Source organism: Moschus berezovskii, chromosome 15, assembly GCF_049115385.1.
Source record: "Moschus berezovskii isolate FMDL1 chromosome 15, NW_MosBer_1.0, whole genome shotgun sequence".
Lineage (NCBI taxonomy): Eukaryota > Metazoa > Chordata > Mammalia > Artiodactyla > Moschidae > Moschus > Moschus berezovskii.
The window spans coordinates 17,458,725-17,480,026 of NC_142474.1; the positions used below are offsets into that span (position 1 = coordinate 17,458,725).

Sequence of the window (21,302 nt, forward strand, 5' to 3'; positions counted from 1 at the left end):
TTCTCTTAACGAGTCATGTTCTTTCCTACCCAGTTCTTTGGCATGTCTTCCCCTGTTTAATTTCAACTTTCAGATTTCGGGTCAAGTATCTCTTCCTTTGGAGAAGGCAATGGCAACCCACTCCAGTACTCTTGCCTGGAAAATCCCATGGACAGAGGAGCCTGGTAGGCTGCAGTCCATGGGGTCACTAGGAGTCGGACACAACTGAGCGATTTCATTTTCACTCTTCACTTTCATGCATTGGAGAAGGGAATGGAAACCCACTCCAGTGTTCTTGCCTGGAGAATCCCAGGGACAGGGGAGCCTGGTGGGCTGCCGTCTATGGGGTCGCACAGAGTCAGACATGACTGAAGTGACTTAGCAGCAGCAGCATATCTTCCTTAAGAAGCCCCCCAGCAGCCCTCCTCTGGATGGGGTCCCAGTTCTATGGTGAAACACAAGGTGTCTGGGGCCAGGTTCAAATCTCAGCTCTGTCACTTTTTAGCCAGGTGGCCATGGCAGTTACAGTGTGACCAGTCTGTGCCTCAGGTTCCTCAAGTGGGATAATACCAGTATCTACCTCAGGGTTGTTAGGATTACATGCATTAAGTTAGAATATCTTAGTTAGTGGCATGTATATTAAATAAGGGTTATATAAATGTTAGTTACTCCTTCTTTTACATTATTGTTGTTGTTTCTATATCCACTCAAAGCAACTTACAATTCTATGTAGTATTTTTTACAACTAAATTTAAACGTCTGATTCCTCTGCTAAACTATAAGCTCCACGAGGACAGACTGTTGCTTTTATTCATCCCAGTATTTCCAAGCCTTGCACATGGTAGTACTGAATTAATATTTGCTGAATAAATGGGGGAAAAAAATCATTCCCCATCTATTATGCCCCAGGGGACAGAGGGAAATGCCAGGAGTCGAACATTCCTACTTTTCATTGGAATAAAATCCTTTCAAATGGGCCGCTTCATGAACAGTCTGCCTTCCAAGTAACAATAATCATAAGGTTACCATTTAAAATTAATGCTCCTTTGCCTACATCGTCTACTTCAGTCTGAACTAGAACCCCTTAAGAAAGGTATTTTACAAATAAGAAAGACAACCAGAACAGCCTAGAAACAGCCAATCTTGGACTCAAACCCAGGTCCATCTAAAGAGTTCTCACTCCACTGTTTTTGGGAGAATGTTGACGAAGGGATGCCTACATTAGGGATGTGAGCGTTCGTGCTACTTAAGCCCTTGTGTGTATTAAATAACCTAAAGAATGTGAAAGTTCTTTAAAAAAACTAGAAAGAGATCTGTAATGTGGATCAGCATTCATCAAATGTTTCTGAATAACTACTATGTACCAAGAACTATTTTTGGTGTTAATACAACAGGAACAAAAACCCCTAACCTCATGGAACTTACACTCTAGTGGGAAAAGACATGACACAAAATAACTAAGAAACATTATTCATCATCTTAGAAGGTGAAAAGTGCTGAGGAGAAAAATAAAGAACATAAGGGATATCTGGGAAGAGATGCAACTTAAAACATGGCAGCCTCTGAAGGCCCATCTAAGAAATAGAGATATTATGTATAAACCTGAGCGAAAAGGAGCAAGTCATGAAGATATCCGGAGGGAAACTATCCCAAGAAGAAAAGCAAGTACAAAGACCCTGAATCTGGAGTGCAGACGGGACTTTCTGCACTAGCAAGGAGGACATGGCTGGAGAGGATTAAGCAACGGGTGAGAAGTAGGACAAGGTGACAGACGCAGCAGAGGTCAAACCTGGACGACCCTATGGGCACTTTGGCTTTTATTTAGTGAGAAAATTTTGAGCAGAGGAGTGATCTGACTTACATTTTAACGGGAACTTTGGGTTGAGAATAAACAATACTGTGCTGAGATAACAGAGGAGCAAGGATAGAAAGAGACACCAGTCAGGAGACCACAGCCATACAGCAAGAAAAAAGATGGTGGTGGTCTAGACCAGGGGACCAACTGGTTGGAGTCTGGCTAGAACTCAATTAGAATTGCTGATACATGTAAAGATGTAAAAGAGGGATCCAGATACTAATGCTGACCCAGTGCCTTGAATACATGTATGTACTCAGTACATTAAGATCTAGTAACTATGACCAGCATTTTCCCAGCTAGACTGCAAGTTCCTCTAACATAGCACCTGTGCCAGTATCCTGATCTTCCCACCTCATATCAACGATATTAACAACTCAACTTTGGGGGCTGTAATCTGAGCACTTAACACGTGCCTGATATGCCCACACAATACTAAAGTACTCTGTGTGCATTTAGTCCTTAAATCCTCACAATACCCAAGTCTGTGCACTTTACAGACCAAGAAACTGAGTTTCAGAAATAGTTACCTGCCCTAAGACAGGCTAACTAGTTGAGAATCAAACTGCAGGAACTCTGTTATCCTCAACCTGTCAAATAATGGAGCAGTGAGCCCACAGATCTATTCATTGTTACGTGGGCAAGTTACCTGTCTTCTCTGAGATTCCGTCTGTCAAGTGGAAATAATAAAATAGTACACATTTCCCAAGTTGCTGTGAGACTACACGAGGTTGCATCCTGCAGTGTCCTCTCAATACCTGGCAATATAGTTCAGTTTACTGAGTGCTTACTGATTGCCGCGCACTGTTCTACACTATGCAGGGAGATGGTCTCATTTAACTCCCATCGTAATTTAAGAGACTAACCTATTTAACAGATGAGAAACTGAGGTGCAGAGGAGTTAAGTAACTTGCACAGGGTCACTTTACGAAAACGTGGCAGACTGCAAGTTTGTACCCGGAGACATCTTAACTTCAGAACTCACGCTCGTAAGCTCTCAAAGAGGTGTGATTTTCTCACCCCTTTCACTGAAGAGGAAACTATGGTCCAAAGAAGGACGATTTAGCCAAAAGCTCACTCTTAGGCCACCTGGCCCGGAAGCCCGCGCGAGTCAAATGAATGGGTGAAGCCAGACCGCGGGTTCTCCGCGGCTGCGGTCCCCGACTGGGTCTCGGGGGGACCCGTAGCCCAGGCCGCACCCACCTCCACCCTGTCCTCCACTCGCCCGCAGTCCCAATCGCTGGCCAGCCCCCCGTCAGACGCCGGACCCCTAGAGAGCCCGAGCTCAGGCCCCTGCCCCGCAGGGGAAGAGGACCCCTCCTGGCCGGCCCCCGAATGGCGAGCACTAGCCTCCCGCGGGCGACCGCCCACTCGCCAAAGCGTGTGGGCCGCGGGACCCAGTCGTCGAGCCCTGCGCGACGCCTCACCCGGCAGCGCCATTCCTCCGAGCAGGTCCCACCAGGGCCCGAGCCGCAGGCGGACTTCCGCTCGGGAAGGTGGCTCCAAGAGGACTCCGGAGGGGACGCCAGGGACTCGCGGCAGGCCCCGTGTGCTGGGATGGGCTCCAGGCACAGGTCAGTCCCCGCCGTTCCGCTGGGCCGAGCGGCGCTCACCAGCCGCACAGAGTTGAGCGCGCAGTGCGCCACGGCCCCCGCGTACAGGTCCGCTTTCTCCCCCGCGCCCCGGCCCACTTGGAACCGACCTCCTCGCAACGGTCCCATTCCGGAAGCCACCGGCAGGCGGTTGGACGAGGCCTCGGGGTGGGCCCGAGACGGGGCCTCCTGTGATTGGCCGATCGCACTGTCACTCAGTCGTCTCTCTCTGAAACCCGGACGATTTTAAAGGAATGGAAAGGGTCCGGTGGAAAAGGGCCAGCAACATTTGAGCGGTTTGCAGGTTTGTTTTCTTTTTACAAGAAAATTATGGCAGCTTGCCCTGAAGATTGTTTCGGTTGTTAGTAACTGACTTATAAGTGACTTTTTAACTGATCTGCATACGTTTGTGTGAGGAGGATATAAATCCCAATGGAAGTGGCTGGTCTAAGAATTTTTTAATGAGGTAACTCAGATTATTGAGCGTTTACGGGATAGCCAGACAGGGTACTAAGCGCTCCGTGTACCTTGTGTCATTCACTTCTCATCCCCAGTCTGTGAGATATGTACTATTAATATTTCCATTTTATAGAGAAGAAAATTTTATTTTATTTTATTTTATTTTTAGGTTTGGAAATCTGTTTATTTATTTATTTTTTTTTAATTAATTAATTTATTTTTTTGCATTACAATAGTTTAATATGAACAATCAGAACTAATTAACAGTATAACAATATTTTACAACTGAAATAATTAAAATAAACTATAAAATTACTACATAAAACAGGTCTGATCTAGCTTATTTACTTTCTATAATCTCTTCAGTGCTGCAAAACCATTTATTTCTTTTTTTTTTCATGTTTTAATAAACACTTCGTCTTTTTGTATTGCTTTTTTTTTCATCACAATAATAGATATATAACATCATATATCACTGTAAAACACATTTCCACATAAATGCTGATAAGCACAAAATATTTTTCATCATTTACATTTTAACTGTAATAATATATGGCAGAATTAAAGCTGCATCCATCATGTGTCTAACTCACCTTGCTGTAATGAATTTTTAAATGTAATGGTTTCTGTCGCAAAGTAAAATCGTACATAATGTCTAGTGACACAGTACGCTGGTGGATGGGTGGATTGGGAAAATGGAAATGCAACTTCATTTTTAATTAGATTTATAAACTTCACCACCTCCACCTCCAGCCAGCTTCCCAACCCTCCCTCCCACCACCATTATTTATTTATTTATTTATTTAAAATGAGGCTTTTAATTAATGTTTGACAGAGCTGATTCAGGTTGAATAGACTAAATTTCTTTAAACAAACTTACTTATACTCCAGAGTCCTTTAAAAACTTAATAGCATTTATACATTGAAGGTATTTGATTTTCTTGTAACTAGCACTTCAAATGCAACAAGCATTTGAAGCAACAAGCATTTGACCCAACAAGTAAAGCTTTCTACAGTTCATAACTTTTATAAATAAAATAAATTAAATGTACAGTGAATAAGTTCTCTGAAATATTTCAATATTTCTGCAGGTTTAGTAACATCGTAAAATACATTTCAACTAAAATTCACAAATCTAAAAACCTGTTAGGCATTTTTAGGCGTTTTAAGTTGGAAATGAAGACCAATGTTACATCGTAATATGCCAATTACAAATAGTACTTTAAATAGCAAATACTACAGTTTGTCCCAAACTTTAAAAACTATTCATGAACTCAACACTGAACTATTGATGGCTATGAGAATTGTTTCCTAGCCTTTTTGAAAATTTCAACCCATTTACGTTTAAGGTCATTATTGATAAGTACGATCCCGTAGCCATTTTCTTTATTACTTTGGGTTCAAGTTTATACACTCTTTCTGTGTTTCCTGTCTAGAGAAGATCCTTTAGCATTTGTTGGAGAGCTGGTTTGGTGATGCTGAATTCCCTCAGCTTTTGCTTGTCTGTAAAGCTTTTGATTTCTCCTTCATATTTGAATGAGATCCTTGCTGGGTATAATAATCTGGGCTGTAGGGTATTTTCTTTCATCACTTTAAGTATGTCTTGCCACTCCCTTCTGGCCTGAAGAGTTTCTGTTGAAAGATCAGCTGTTATCCTTATGGGAATCCCCTTATGTGTTATTTGCTGCTTTTCCCTTGCTGCTTTTAATATTTGTTCTTTGTGTTTGATCTTTGTTAATTTGATTAATATGTGTCTTGGAGTATTTCGCCTTGGGTTTATCCTGTTGGGGACTCTCTGGGTTTCTTGGACTTGGGTGATTATTTCTTTCCCTATTTTAGGGAAGTTTTCAACTATTATCTCCTCAAGTATTCTCTCATGGTCTTTCTTTTTGTCTTCTTCTTCTGGGACTCCTATGATTCGAATGTTGGAGCGTTTAACATTGTCCCAGAGGTCTCTAATATTGTCCTCATTTCTTTTAACTGGTTTTTCTTTTTTCCTCTCTGTTTCATTTATTTCTACAATTTTATCTTCTAGTTCGCTAATCCTGTCTTCTGCCTCTGTTAATCTATTGTTTGTTCCCTCCAGAGTGTTTCTGATCTCATCAATTGCATTATTCATTGTATATTGACTCTTTTTTATCTCTTCTAAGTCCTTATTAAATCTTTCTTCCATCTTCTCAATCCTTTTCTCCAGGTTATTTATCTGTAACTCCATTTTGCTTTCAAGATTTTGAATCATTTTCACCATCAAAATTTGAAATTCTTTATCAGGTAGATTCCCTATATCTTCTTCTTTTGTTTGTGTTGGTGGGCAATTATCTTGTTCCTTTACTTGCTGGGTATTTCTCTGCCTCTTCATCTTGCTTATATTGCTTTGCTTGGGGTGGCCTTTCCCTCTTCTTGCAGTTTGTGGAGTTCTCTTTATTATGTAGTTTCTTCGCTGTGTGTGGGGTTGGACGGGTGACTTGTCCGGGTTCCCTGGTTAGGGAGGCATGTGTCAGTGTTCTGGTGGGTGGAGCTTGATTTCTTCTCTTTCCTTTAGAAGACAATGGCTGCTTTTCTGGGAGCCTGATGTCCTCTGCCAGTATTCAGATGTTGTTTTGTGGACTTTACTCCGCATTCAAATGTTCTTTTGATGAATTTGTGGGGAAGAAAGTGGTCTCGCCGTCTTATCCCTCCGCCATCTTGTTCTTCCTCCCCAGAACACTGGATTCTTATATTCCACTTGATCGTGGAGTACCTCTTCCCAGCTGCTCCAGCAAGGCGCAGCCGCTGTACCTTACCTTGGACGAGGGGTATCTCCTCAAGGCCGCCCCTCCTGCTTTGAATGTGGATCAGCTCCTCTCGGCCCTCCAGTGCCCAAGCAGCCACCGCCTCCTGGACGTGGTACAGCTCCTCTCTGCCACCGCCCTAACCCTGGGTGCGGGGCAGCTCCTCTCAGCCACGATTCTGCACGTGGTCGGTTGCGCTGGGAGCCGGGCGTCTCTCGCGTCTGCGCCGCCGGGAGCCGGGCGTCTCTCGCGTCTGTGCCGCCGGGAGCCGGGCGTCTCTCGCGTCTATAGAGAAGAAAATTTTAAAATGTGAACCGGGACAGTCTGACTATATTCTACTTTTGACTGTTACGAACCCAAAGTATTCACAATGCGATATAACTTTTACAATAATTAGTGTCCTGGATGTTACCGTCTATTACTGTCCCAAACAAGGAAAAGTCAGTTCTTTCTCTGTTTGGTAGTGTGCTCTTGTATGGTATACTAGCCATTAAATATGTGGATATTTTAATTTGAATTTAATTAAAATTAAAAATTCAGTTTGTCATTTGTATTAACCATATTTCAAACATTCAGTGGCCCCGTGTGACTGGTGGAGATGAGACTGAACTGCACACAATTATAGAACATAAAAAAAAAAAAAAAACATATAGAACATTTCCGTTGTCACAGAATATTCTATTGGACAGCACTGATCTAGAATATATAAAGAACTCCTCCAACTCAATACTAAGACAACCAGTGGTGTGCTGAAGCCTCATACTGGCTTGTGAGAGTCAACTGTTAAATTTCTCAGGGATTTTGATAAACCACAAAGTCCTACTGGGATGCTGGCAATTTGGTCTCTGGTGCCTTTTTTTAAATTGCCAAATTTGAAATAGTCAAATTGTCTAGTCAAAGCTATGGTTTTTCCAGTAGCCATGTGTGGATGTGAGAGCTGGACTATAAAGAAAGCTGAGCACTGAAGAATTGATGTTTTTGAACTATGGTGTTGGAGAAGACTCTTGAAAGTCCCTGGATTGACTGCAAGGAGATCAAATCAGTCAATCCTAAAGGAAATCAGTCCTGAATATTCATTCAAAGGACTGATGCTGAAGCTGAAACTCCAATACTCTGGCCACCTGATACCAAGAATTGACTCATTGGAGAAGATCCTGATGCTGGGAAGGATTGAAACAGGAGGAGAAGGGGACAGCAGAGGATGAGATGGTTAGATGGCATCACTGCCTTGATGGACATGAGTTTGAGCAAGCTCCAGGAGTTGGTGATGAACAGGAAAACCTGGTGTGCTGCAGTCCATGGGGATGCAAAGAGTAGGACACGACTGAGCGACTGAACTGAAGAGTCCTACTGTATAGCACAGGGAACTGTGTTCAGTATCCTATAATAAACCAATGAAAAAAAATAAGAAAAAGGATATATATGTATTTTCTGTATATATCTATATATTCTCTCACGTTGGTGTACACCAGAAACTAACGCAGCATTGTAAATCAACTATGTGTGCATACATTCTAAGTGTCTTCAGTCATGTCCAACTCTTTGTGACCCCATCGACTGTAACCCTCCAGGCTCTTCATGGGCTTCTCCAGGATAGAATACTGGAGTGGGTTGCCGTGCCCTCCTCCAGGGGATCTTCCTGACCCAGGGATGGAACCTGAGGTTCTTATGCCTCCTACATTGTCAAGACGGGTTCTTTACCACTAGTGCCACCTGGGAAGCCCATAAATCAACTATACCTAAGTAAAAAATATATAAGTGAAAGGAATTTTGCAAATTGGTTGTTAAATACAGCTATTAGAAAAATTATACTTAAAATGAAATAAAGTATATTAAAAACAAAATTCATCATTTCCTAATTATTTTTCTTTATTTTACCATTGTCTGTGCTTTTGTGGTAGCTTGTATCTACTGTACCTGAATGGTGGAAATATTATATCTTGCTATGCTACTACACATCTCTTCCCAGTAACATTGGTAGCTTGATTTGGCTGCAAATGGAATATTTATACCATAGAGTAAGCAAATGCTACAAACCAGGGCTTGACTTATTGCTTTGTTATTGTGTAAATTTAATGTTGGAGATAATGTTAATCGAGATTAAACTTAAAAATATATTGCATCTGTAGATTTTACATTGTAAATAGCACAGAAACTTGAAATATTTGTGTTGTGCTTGAAAATTATTATCTAATTCAGAAAAGAAGTCACTTTTAAAGTTTCAGTTACATGTTTATTGTTGTTGTTTTTCAGTCCCTAAGTCATGTCCCACTCTTTTCGACCCCATGGACTGCAGCACACCAGACTCCTCTATCCTCTGTTATCTCCTGGAGTTTGCTTAAATTCATTTCCATTGAGTCAGTGATGCTATCTAACCATCTCACCCTCTTCCACCTCCTCCTCCTTTTGCCTTTACTCTTTCCCAGCATCAGGGTCTTTTCCAGTGAGTTGTTCTTCGCATCAGGTGGCCAAAGTATTGGAGCTTCAGCTTCCACATCGGTCCTTCCAATGAATATTCAAGACATTTTAGTAGAAGGATAATGATGATAAACAATATCATTAATAAGTGAATGATAGATGGTACTGTGTGATAAGAAGAAAGAAAAAGTAAGAAAGGGTAAAGGGGTTTGAGAGAGGGGCAGTGTTCTGTTGCAGTCTCTTGTATCAGTGGAGTAGTATCTTTTACCTATCCATTCACTTCTCATGAGGTTGACAATATGTTAGGTACTGAGGATGAAACCACAGAAATATGTTTCGGGGGCTCCAAAAAGCCCCAGTTCTTTATGTCTCAGCATAGAAAGAATTGACTGAGAGGCAATGTTATAGATAAGAAGTGATTTATTAGAATCGGATGCTTGTGAGATTTACAAGCAGATGGGCAGGAGGGTGCAGGGCTCAGAACTTACTGCCCTACAAGGAAATGTGGGGAGGGGGAGAAGACCACCTTCTCCCTCGTTCTTTAGTGGACATCAGGCTTCCATCATCAGCTCCTCCTTCTCTGTATCAGGTGGGGGAGTTTTCTCATCTCTACGTGTTCAAACTGGGGCTGTCATGGTACAGTGAAAATGAGCAAAAAGATGGTAACGAACACCATAAATGGTAAATCATCTCAGGTTTCAGTATAATGTCACCTTATCCCTTTTTTAGTTGTGCAGAGGAGCATGAAATAGGCATCATTAACTTACCGGCCTCATTGGACAGGATGAGGGTCTCATTCCACTATTGTTTTATTGTGCATGGGTATACCTCATGCTTCTATTGCACAGGTTTCTGGGGGTGTTTTGTTTTTTTTTTTTTGGCTGTGCTGCATCTTCGCAGCAGGGTGTGAACTTTCTTTAGTTGCTATACATGGGGGCTCCTCTAGCTGCAGTAAGTGGGCTTCTCATGCTGTGATGCAAGGGCTTCTGTAGTTGCAACACATGTGCTTAGTTGCCCCGCAGTATGTAGGAACTTAGTTCCCAGACCAGGGATGGAACCCGCATCCCCTGCATTGGAAGGTGGATTCTTAACCACTGGACCACCAGGAAATTTCCCTGCTGCACAGTTTTGTGGCTCAGCTTTGTTCTTGGTTTTGTGGTAAGTAAACCTGCTTTCTTGAGTGACTGTTAACTTAGGGGTCTCCCATACTTTTTCCATTACTTATATGATTCCGTAGTGGGATTACCTATTTAATCACCTACTTTGTTCCTTTACTCTATCCATATCAAATATACAACTGTGACCACGTCAACAAGATTTCTTCCCTCGTGGAGTTTATAGTCTGATGGGAGATGGTCAGTAAACAAACATATACACACAGAAACTTGATAATCATAGGTAATAATTAAATACTACGCAAGAAATGAACAAATAAATATGAGACTGGGTAGGGAGAAGCTACTTAATCTAGATTGGTGATCAATAAATGCCTCTCTGAGAAGGGGACATTTAAACTTTCACTTGAGTGATGAGACAGAAATAGTCCTGAAAAACTAATTTTTCCAATCCCTTCTTCATTCCTAGGATCTGTAGTCAAGAAGAAGCAGTGATGCCTTTTGCTTCTGACAGTGATTCAGGAAGTGTGGATTTGCAGCTGGGCAACTTAGAGGATATTAAAAAGCAACCAAGTAGCCTTGAACTTACAGGTGAAATGGGGGAAAGATAAAGGAGTGGGGCTGGGAACAGGAAATCTCTTGTCAAGTGAAGTTTTAGGGTGACCAGCTGTCAACTAGATTTTGACAACGAGTTTGGTCCCTGGCTTTAAGACCTTGGAATGTTATTGGCAAAATGAGATGATATATTATTCTAGGTATATAGAAATCTAAATTTGGTCCTGAAACAGATCATCCTAAAGGCTTATACAGAGTCTAAGTGCTGGAGGGATTCTGAGAAGGGAGAGGTAGATGTGGATGGTTGCTGGATTGGGTTACAGCATAACTATCTTTCATTTATTCTCCAAACATTGATTGAGGACCAGTTGCTGGGCATACAACAATGAACAGGGCCAATGTGATCCCTGCCCTCATAGGATTTAGATTATAGTGCTGAAAATGACCCCAAAAAAGTAAACAGACAACAAACGAAGTAATTACAAGTTGTAGTAAGCACTGTGAAAAAGTTGAACAGCTACAGTGTGTTTGAGGAACTACATTCATTCACTTGTACTTTCATTCAACAAGTATTTGTTGAAGCCCTATTGTTCTCTCTAGAGCTACTTATAAACAGTAATCTTCACTTATAAACAAATGATTGGAGCTCAGGATAATGTGTGTGATTAAGGGTTGGGGAGGAAGTAATGAGCAGACAGAAAACGGTTTATTAGTATCAGAGGATACTTAGCCAGAATGGGCAAAGAGGGGATTCAGGAAAGGGATCCTGGAGTCGAGCTCTGATGGATGAGTAGGGGTTAGCTAGGCAAAGAGAGGAAGGGAAGGTAGGGAGAGGAAGAAGAAACAGGAGGCAGAAGGAAAGCCTGTGCAAAGATCATAGGTGAACAGGAACATGGGCTTCCAGTGGACGACAGACATGTGGCAGGAAGTGGGAGAAATGTACAGAAGACAGTAGACAGGAAACCACTAAGCGAACAAAAGTAGAGAAACCCTCAGCTGATAGGTGTGTTAGGGAGGAACTAGGAAGGCTGTTTGCCCAATAGGAATAAGGAATTTGGCATCAGAAATGGAGGAAGCAAGGATATGAAACGACCTGAATCTAGGAAGGCCCAAAGGGAAACGCTGTGTTCCTCACTGGCAATAAAATTACTGTATTTCCTCAATTATGAGATACACATCTTCACATTGTATCATTTCTAACCATGATATATGTATCATAGTGTTCTTTTTTTCCTGAAAATTTGTTTATTAAACAGAATTGGTGTATTTTATAATCTTAAAAACTACATGCAGAGGAAAATGATGCCAGCATAATCCTTGTCACTCGATAAAGAAGGTTGTTATCATCCCCATTTTGGAAATGTAGAAATAGGCCCAGAGAAACTAAGGTTGCATAAAGTCAGAAAGCTAGAAAGAGGCAGAACCGGGATGTGAGCCTAGGCAAACTCTGGAGCCTGTGCTCTTAAAGTACTAGGTTGGCCCCAAAGTTCTTTTTGGCCAACCCACTGTATCTCAGGTCAAGAAGGAGACACCTCAAACACTTACTCAGCTACCTGCTCCATTTGGAAAGAGATCATGGGCACAAGAGGCCACTATATTTTAAGCTCTAGTCACTGCAAGGTCAAATACTTTTGGATTTACATAAGAATATCTACCATTTAAGTGCTTACTGTGAGCTACAAACTGGTAAAGCCTTCTGTATGTACTACCTCACTCAGTCCCCAGCAATAACCCTGTTTTATTGGTGAGGAATCTAAGCTTCTAAGAGACAGACTAATTCAATAAATGTCATATAGCTAGTAAGTATAGAGCCAGGATTCAAACTAGTCTCAGACTGAGAAAAATCCATGCTCTTATAACCCACCTGCCTCAGCTCAGCCTTAAAGGTGTTTGTAGTTTAGGAGGCCCTTGGAGAACACTGGAGGTCATTGGCCCTTGGAGGCCGTTGAGGAAGGAAATGGCAACCCACTCCAGTACTCTTGCCTGGAGAATCCCATGGACGGAGGAACCTGGTAGGCTACAGTCTATGGGGTCACAAAGTCGGACATGACTGAGTAACTTCACTCATTCACTGGAGAACATTGGATTTGTAATTGAGAAAACGGAGACTCAGGAGGGGAAGAGACTTGTCCCGGGTTGCAGAGGAAATAGGAAAGGTGAGAACAGAACCTGTCTATCTTGATGTCCAGGGGTTCTCCCGAGGCATCATCCAATGTCTTTCTTTTGGTGTTAGACTCGGACATCTCGGAAATCCCCAGACTCCACAGGGAATCCCTCACAGACACCTCCAGACACCTGACCCACCAAGGCCCCCTTGATGAAGTCGGTGTTGAGCAGCTGATCCAATCCATCCAGGAGTTTTTTAATGGTGAACTAAAGGTACGCGCAAGCAATTTTCCAAGTCATTCCAATTATTCATCTACCAAATATCTTAAAATTTTTTATATAAAACATTTATAGGATATAAAATTGATTTATATGTATACTGTCAACTGGAAAAAAAAAAAGCATAACCTGCAAATGAAGAGTTATGCTTTTTCAGAGATGTTACTAAGGACTAAAGGGCTTCCCTGGTGGCTCAGACTGTAAAGAGTCTGGCTACTATGCAAGAGACCCAGGTTAGATCCCTGGGTTGGGAAGATGCCCTAGAGAAGAGAATGGCAACCCACTCTAGTATTCTTACCTGGAGAATTCCATGGACAAAGGAGCCTGGAGGGCTACAGTCCCTGGGCCCACAAAGAGTCGGATAGGACTGGTGACGAACACTAAGGACTGGAATGTCAGTCTTTCAGATAGCTCTGAGGGACTGTTGGTAAGGGAGGAGTCAGGATAACAAGGAGTTTTTGATGGGGGGGGATAAAGCTATGTAGTGAAAGCTCCAAAAGATGGACTGCTAATCACAAAAGCAGACATTTCAAATTAATCATTTTAGTGTGTGTGAGAAGGTGCGGAGCAGCTCCAGTGGCTGATGGCTTGATGGGCGCAGCACCGTTTGTTCACTGAAATGGCAGGTGGCATTCTTTATCCACAATACCTTTATGTTTATTTTTTGTATTTATAATAAATATATTTACATATTCTTCTAAATTATTTTTATGTTTATAATCATGTTTATAAAAATTTTAAATTTCCTATAAAAACAGAGAAAACTGTGATAAAAGGTACAGGTTACTCTTCCCTAATCCCCCCAAGATTTAAGTTATCTTAGTTTTCCTCCTAAGATAACTTCTGTTAACATTTGGTGTATGTATTTTCAGACTTTTTCTCGTGCATACAAATGCATGTAATTATAGAAAAGCACACATCAGAGATAGTGGGAGAAAAAAGAAATTTCTTGGTCAGTAACTATAAATCTGTATTATCCTACTTAATAATGCAGTATTCATTATATAAGTGAAACATTCATTCATTCTGTGGGAGCATATAACAAAAGAATTTGTCTTGACCTGGGGGTAAAGGGAGGCATTCCTGAGGAAGTAACCTTTCAGCTCAAGTCTAAGGAATGAATAGGAGAAAGTAGAAGTTAAAATTGGAGGTTTGATCTCTGAGTTGGGAGGATCCGCTGGAGGAGGACTTGGCAACCCACTCCAGAATCCTTGCCTGGAGAATCCCATGGACAGAGGAGGCTGCCGGGCTACAGTCCATAGGGTTGCAGAGAATCAGACACAACTGAAGTGACAGCACACAGGCATGCACTTTCCAGAAATAGGAAATGAAACATTTTACAACTTTGTGGCAGAAAGGGTCAGAGAATGTCTGATGAACTCAGAGAAGCCTGGCACGTCTAAATCAGTGTCCAAGGTCTCTGTCATTTGTCAACAGACACTTGGGTTATTTCCATGTTCATGTGTGCTCAGTTGTGTCTGACTCCTTTCGACCCTGTGGTCTGCAGCCCACCAAGTTCCTCTGTCCATGGAATTCTCTAGGCAAGAGTCCTGGGTGGGTTGCCATTTCCTACTCCAAGGGAGCTTTTTGGCCCATGGATTGAACTCATGTCTCTTGTGTCTCCTGCATTGGCAGGCAGATTCTTTACCACTGTGCCATCTCTCTGTGAATAATGCTGCCATGAATATGGGAGTACAGATACCTCTCTGAGATCCAGTTTTCATTTCCCTTGAATATATGTACACAGATGTTTGGGGTTTATGAAAAGTCAACAAGTTTTATATTTTCTCTATGTAATGCCAGTAAAAAATTTTTTTAAAGACTTAAAGCCAGAGTGTTGGTCTTCACTTTTGACTTGGACTTTTTTTTATACTTCATGTCAGTAGGGCTTTCTAAAGGATTTCTTTGTAATTAATAAAGGGCTTGGATTGCTGCAGTGAATTGAAAAAAAAAAAAAAAAGCCCATTCCCTGCCCTGACCTAAATCCACAGCCGTCAGGGTAATAGATGAGTAAGAAGGCAACTTTATCACAGTATCACAAATATCACGTTAGCAATATATACATTCCAAGATGTCTGGTTCCAGGTGAGTGATCACGCCATCGTGATTATCTTCGTCGTGAAGGTCTTTTTTGTACAGTTCTTCTGTGTATTCTTGCCACCTTTTCTTAATATCTGCTGCTTCTTTAGGTCCATACCATTTCTGTCCTTTATCGAGCCCATCTTTGCATGAAATGTTCCCTTGATATCTCTAATTTTCTTGAAAAGATCTCTTGTTTTTTCTATTCTGTTGTTTTCCTCTATTTCTTTGCATTGATCGCTGAGGAAGGCTTTCTTATCTCTCCTTGCTATTCTTTGGAACTCTGCATTCAGATGCTTATATCTTTCCTTTTCTCCTTTGCTTTTCGCTTCTCTTCTTTTCACAGCTATTTGTAAGGCCTCCCCAGACAGCCATTTTGCTTTTTTGCATTTCTTTTCCATGGGGATGGTCTTGGTACCTGTGTCCTGTACAATGTCACAAACTTCTGTCCAGAGTTCATCAGGCACTCTATCAATCAGATCTAGTCCCTTAAATCTATTTCTCACTTCCACTGTATAATCATAAGGGATTTGATTTAGGTCATATCTGAATGGTCTAGTGGTTTGCCCTACTTTCTTCAATTTAAGTCTGAATTTGGCAATAAGGAGTTCATGATCTGAGCCACAATCAGCTCCTGGTCTTGTTTTTGCTAACTGTATACAGTTTCTCCATCTTTGGCTGCAAAGAATATAATCAATCTGATTTCGGTGTTGACCATCTGGTGATGTCCATGTGTAGAGTCTTCTCTTGTGTTGTTGGAAGAGGGTGTTTGCTATGACCAGTGCGTTCTCTTGGCAAAACTCTATTAGCCTTTGCCCTACTTCATTTCGTGCTCCAAGGCCAAATTTGCCTGTTACTCCAGGTGTTTCTTGACATCCTACTTTTGCATTCCAGTCCCCTATAATAAAAAGGACATCTTTTTTGGGTGTTAGTTCTAAAAGGTCTTGTAGGTCTTCATATAACCGTTCAACTTCGGCTTCTTCAGCATTACTCGTTGGGGCATAGACTTGGATTACTGTATTATTGAATGGTTTGCCTTAGAAACGAACAGAAATCATTCTGTCATTTTTAAGATTGCATCCAAGTACTGCATTTCGGACTCTTTTGTTGACCATGATGGCTACTCCATTTCTTCTAAGGGATTCCTGCCCACAGTAGTAGATATAATGGTCATCTGAGTTAAATTCACCCATTCCAGTCCATTTTAGTTCACTGATTCCTAGAATGTCAATGTTCACTCTTGTCATCTCCTGTTTGACCACTTCCAATTTGCCTTGATTCATGGACCTAACATTCCAGGTTCCCATGCAATATTGTTCTTTACAGCATCAGACCTTGCTTCTATCACCAGTCACATCCACAACTGGGTATTTGTTTCGCTTTGGCTCCATCCCTTCGTTCTTTCTGGAGTTATTTCTCCACTGATCTCTAGTAGCATACTGGGCACCTACTGACCTGGGGAATTCCTCATTCAGTATCCTATCATTTTGCCTTTTGATACTGTTCATGGGGTTCTCAAGGCAAGCATACTGAAGTGGTTTGCCATTCCCTTCTCCAGTGGACCACATTTTGTCAGACCTCTCCACCATGATCCGTCCATCTTGGGTGGCCCCACGATGCGTGGTCACTCACCTGGAACCAGACATCTTGGAATGTGAAGTCAAGTGGGCCTTAGAGAGCATCACTACGAACAAAGCTAGTGGAGGTGATGGAATTCCAATTGAGCTATTTCAAATCTTGAAAGATGATGCTGTGAAAGTGCTGCACTAAATATGCCAGCAAATTTGGAAAACTCAGCAATGGCCACAGGACTGGAAAAGGTCAGTCTTCATTCCAATCCCAAAGAAAGGCAATGTCAAAGAATGCTCAAACTACCGCACAATTGCACTCATCTCACACGCTAGTAAAGTCATGCTCAAAATTCTCCAAGCCAGGCTTCAGCAATATGTGAACCGTGAACTTCCAGATGTTCAAGCAGGTTTTAGAAAAGGCAGAGGCACCAGAGATCAAATTGCCAACATCCGCTGGATCATGGAGAAAGCAAGAGAGTTCCAGAAAACCATCTATTTCTGCTTCATTGACTATGCCAAAGCCTTTGACTGTGTGGATCACAATAAACTGTGGAACATTCTGAAAGAGGTGGGAATACCAGACCACCTGACCTGCCTCTTGAGAAACCTGTATGCAAGTCAGGAAGCAACAGTTAGAACTGGCCATGGAACAACAGACTGGTTCCAAATAGGAAAAGGAGTACGTCAAGGTTGTATATTGTCACCCTGCTTATTTAACTTATATGCAGTGTACATCATGAGGAACGCTGGGCTGGAAGAAGCACAAGCTGGAATCAAGATTGCCGGGAGAAATATCAATAACCTCAGATATGCAGATGACACTACCCTTATGGCAGAAAGTGAAGAGGAACTCAAAGGCCTCTTGATGAAAGTGAAAGAGGAGAGTGAAAAGGTTGGCTTGAGGCTCAACATTCAGAAAACTAAGATCATGGCATCTGGTCCCATCACTTCATGGGAAATAGATGGGGAAACAGTGGAAACAGTGTCAAACTTTATTTTTGGGGGCTCCAAAATCACTGCAGATGCTGATTGTAGCCAGGAAATTAAAAGACGCTTACTCCTTGAAAGGAAAGTTATGACCAACCTAGATAGCATATTAAAAAGCAGAGACATTACTTTGCCAACAAAGGTCTGTCTAGTCAAGGCTATGGTTTTTCCCGTGGTCATGTATGGATGTGAGTATTGGACTGTGAAGAAAGCTGATCACCGAAGAATTGATGCTTTTGAACTGTGGTGTTGGAGAAGACTCTTGAGAGTCCCTTGGACTGCAAGGAGATCCAACCAGTCCATTCTAAAGGAGATCAATCCTGGGTGTTCATTGGAAGGACTGATGCTAAAGCTGAAACTGCAATACTTCGGCCACCTCATGCGACGAGTTGACTCACTGGAAAAGAGTCTGATCTTGGGAGGGATTGGGGGTGGGAGGAGACGGGGACGACAGAGAATGAGATGGCTGGATGGCATCACCGACTGGATGGACATGAGTTTGAGTGAACTCCGGGAGTTGGTGATGGACAGGGAGGCCTGGCGTGCTGTGATTCATGGGGTCGCAAAGAGTTGGACACGACTGAGCGACTGAACTGAACTGAACTGAATATATACATGTGGTTTATGGATACACTTAGAAGGGTACTTGACCCAACTTTAGGAGAGAATGCATGATCTAAGTCTTAAAGCATATATAGATTTCAGTCAGTAAACAAAAAATGTAGACGATTGAGAAGGCGGAAAGGTCCCAAAGCAAGAAAGGGCAGCTTGAAACTTAACTGGGCTAAAACTCAGTATGCTACCAGGCAAGGCGGAAAATGAAATGGCAGAGGTTAGCTGCGGTCACTTTGAGAAGGGCCTTGACTTTAATGGGTGCTGTTGAAAAGAGTTTCAGTAGAGAGTGAGTTACCTGATCAAATTTGCATTTTATGACATGAAACTGGTAATAGCTGGGTGAATAGATTAGAAGGGGACAAAACTGGAGCAGAGTAACCCAATGTAGGCTTGTTCTACTAATCCAGGTGATAGAAAATCAGGCCATTGCTATATATTGCTACTATTGCCACTTGCTATCCAGAGGGCTTATACCAATTTATACCATCTACATGTAGGGGAGAAAAGACTGGAGAAATTTTCTCATGATATGTAGAATTATTGGTGTCTTTTGCTTTCTTCTTAGTACCTTATTTTTTCAAAGTTTGTGTGATAGATATTGCTTTTATAATCAGAAAAGGAAATAATACAAAAGATTTTATTCTTCAAATCAGAACTTGTGTTTTAATAGAAAACAAAGACTCAAAATAATGAATTTTTAATGACATTAGGAGAGCTGGAAGTAACAGTATCAGAGGTCACCTTTCAGAAACTTAATCAGATAGCAGTAAACAGGGAGGGCTTCCCTGGTGGCTCAGACAGTAAAGAATCTTCCTGCAATGTGGGAGACCTGGGTTCGATTCCTGGGTTGGGAGGATCCCCTGGAGGAGGGCATGGCAACCCATTCCAGTATTCTTGCTTGGAGAATCCCCACGGACAGAGGAACCTGGCAGGTCTGTCCATGGGGTTGCAAAGAGTCGGACACGACTGAGTGACTAAGCACACAGCACGCAAACAGGGAAGGTAGGTGGAGATGCAGACTAAAGGTGGATGGAGCCATCATGGAGTACTTAGTAAAATCTAGCTGAGAGGGAAAATGAAGACCCAAACTCAGACAGGGCCACTGGACAAGGAATTTTATTCCTCTGGAACTTCTTTATTCCTTGTAATAAAATACTAATCTTGGGTTGAATGAGATGTCAGTCGTTTAAAACATTCCAAGAAGCTTTTCAAAAGCCTTTTACAATTATCAAATGAGATTATAATGTAGAATTGTGTTTTTATCATTTTCCCACAACCTCAGAGTGAACTTGAGAAGCTGACAGCCCTGAGATCTTTGTCTTCTCTCAGCCGAACTTTACCTTCTGATGAAACCGCAGAATCATTCATTCACAGCCACGTAGCAGACATTGTGCATCTGCTAAGTGTAAGTATTATGACCTTATCCCAGATTATCTGACCATGCAAATTCTGTGACAACAAAATTTTTAGTGGCTTCATCTATGTTATCAATTCCTTCAACATCTTTTTCATATCAGTATTTCTGCATAGAGGAGAAACACCTAGGGCACTCCACTAAGATAATCAGCCTTGAAAACCAATTAAAAGAGCAGCAGAAAAGGAAGGAACAACATTTAAATAAAGAAGCAGTAGTTCTGAGGTAGATTCTATAATCAAATGCCTAGGTTCAGTGCCTCTTTCTAGCTGCGTGACTTTGGGAAAGTACTGCACTTCTCCGTGCCTTAGCATTCTCATCTGTAAAATGAGAATAGCTGTATCTATTGGAGTGGCCAAAAATTTTGTTTGGATTTTTCCATACGATGTTATGAAGTTTTTGGCCAACCCAGTACTTTACATAGCTACTGAGATCATTAAATAAATAAATGCCAGCCACAGAACACAGTACCTAACATGTATTTTGCATTTGAGAAACATGATGATATCCTTTTTATTGTTGTATTTTGTCCTGTTTATATTTAACTCTAGCCACACTCTGCCACTAACTCATTCATCCATTGCCTTATTAAGTACTTCACAGTTCCAGACGGTGTCCTAGGAACTGAGTCCACAAAGATATAATCTCTGTTCCTGCAGCCAATCAGGTGTCACAGAGACTATAACAAAAGTTTAAATAAGTCTAGTAAGGGCACAGAGGAGTAAGTGAGTGGTCTGTTCCATGTCAAAGGATCCAGATGCACTTAGACAAGCACTTAACTTTAAAAAAATTTTTTAAATTGCTTTACAGAATTTTGTGGTTTTCTGTCATACATCAGTAAGAATCAGCCGTAGGTACACCCGTAGGTACACAGATTTGTAAGGCTGATTAGATTGATGATTAGTTTCCAGAACTGAAGGCTAACCTGCTAACGGGTTTGTTAAGTGGTAGGCGTGTTAATGGCAACCCACTCCAGTAATCTTGCCTGGAGAATCCCAGGGACAGAGGAGCCTAGTGGGGTGCCATCTATGGGGTCGCACAGAGTCGGACACGACTGAAGCGACTTAGCAGCAGTAGCAGCAGGTGTGTTAAAGAATCCACCTTTCAGTGCAGGAGACACGGGAGACATGGGTTCAATCCCTGGGTTGAGAAGGTCCCCTGGAGGAGGAGATGGCAACCCACTCCAGTGTTCTTGCTTGAGAAATCCCATGTACAGAGGATCCTGGCAGGCTACAGTGCATGGGGAACCAAAGGGCCAGACACAACGAAGTGAGTGAGGCCATAGGCACGCCAGACTATATCAAAGATCTTCTGTACCCAGAACATTGTGATGCTTTGAAAAGAATACAAATTTCCTGGAAGGGTTATTCCTTGCCCTTCAAGAGTTTACAGTTAGTTTGGAAGTGACTACACCTCACAAGTACCCACTCTGGTGTTCTTGCCTGGAGAATCCCAGGGACGGGGGAGCCTGGTGGGCTTCTGTCTATGGGGTCACACAGAGTCGGAC

At 42.0% G+C, this 21,302-nt stretch overlaps 2 protein-coding genes across 3 annotated transcripts in view; one reads left to right on the top strand and one right to left on the bottom strand.

Moving 5' to 3' along the window:
* RPN2 (ribophorin II) overlaps window positions 1–3,554 on the bottom strand; it is a 51,528-nt gene extending 47,974 nt beyond the window's left edge. The window contains exon 1 of one of the 2 annotated variants that reach the window (XM_055437047.2): window positions 3,262–3,553. In XM_055437047.2, the coding sequence (XP_055293022.2) occupies window positions 3,262–3,274 (13 nt within the window). In that variant the 5' untranslated portion in view covers window positions 3,275–3,553. Of the gene's footprint in view, window positions 1–3,261 lie in introns of both variants that reach the window. The other variant, XM_088843805.1, reaches the window with a different exon arrangement.
* Window positions 3,555–10,658: 7,104 nt separating this feature from the next.
* The window catches only part of MROH8 (maestro heat like repeat family member 8), a 39,048-nt gene continuing 28,404 nt past the window's right edge, over window positions 10,659–21,302 (top strand). Inside the window, exons 1-3 of the mRNA XM_055437056.2 lie at window positions 10,659–10,780; window positions 12,978–13,123; window positions 19,664–19,786. Coding sequence (XP_055293031.2) covers window positions 10,684–10,780; window positions 12,978–13,123; window positions 19,664–19,786 — 366 coding nt within the window. The 5' untranslated portion in view covers window positions 10,659–10,683. The remainder of the gene's footprint in view (window positions 10,781–12,977; window positions 13,124–19,663; window positions 19,787–21,302) is intronic.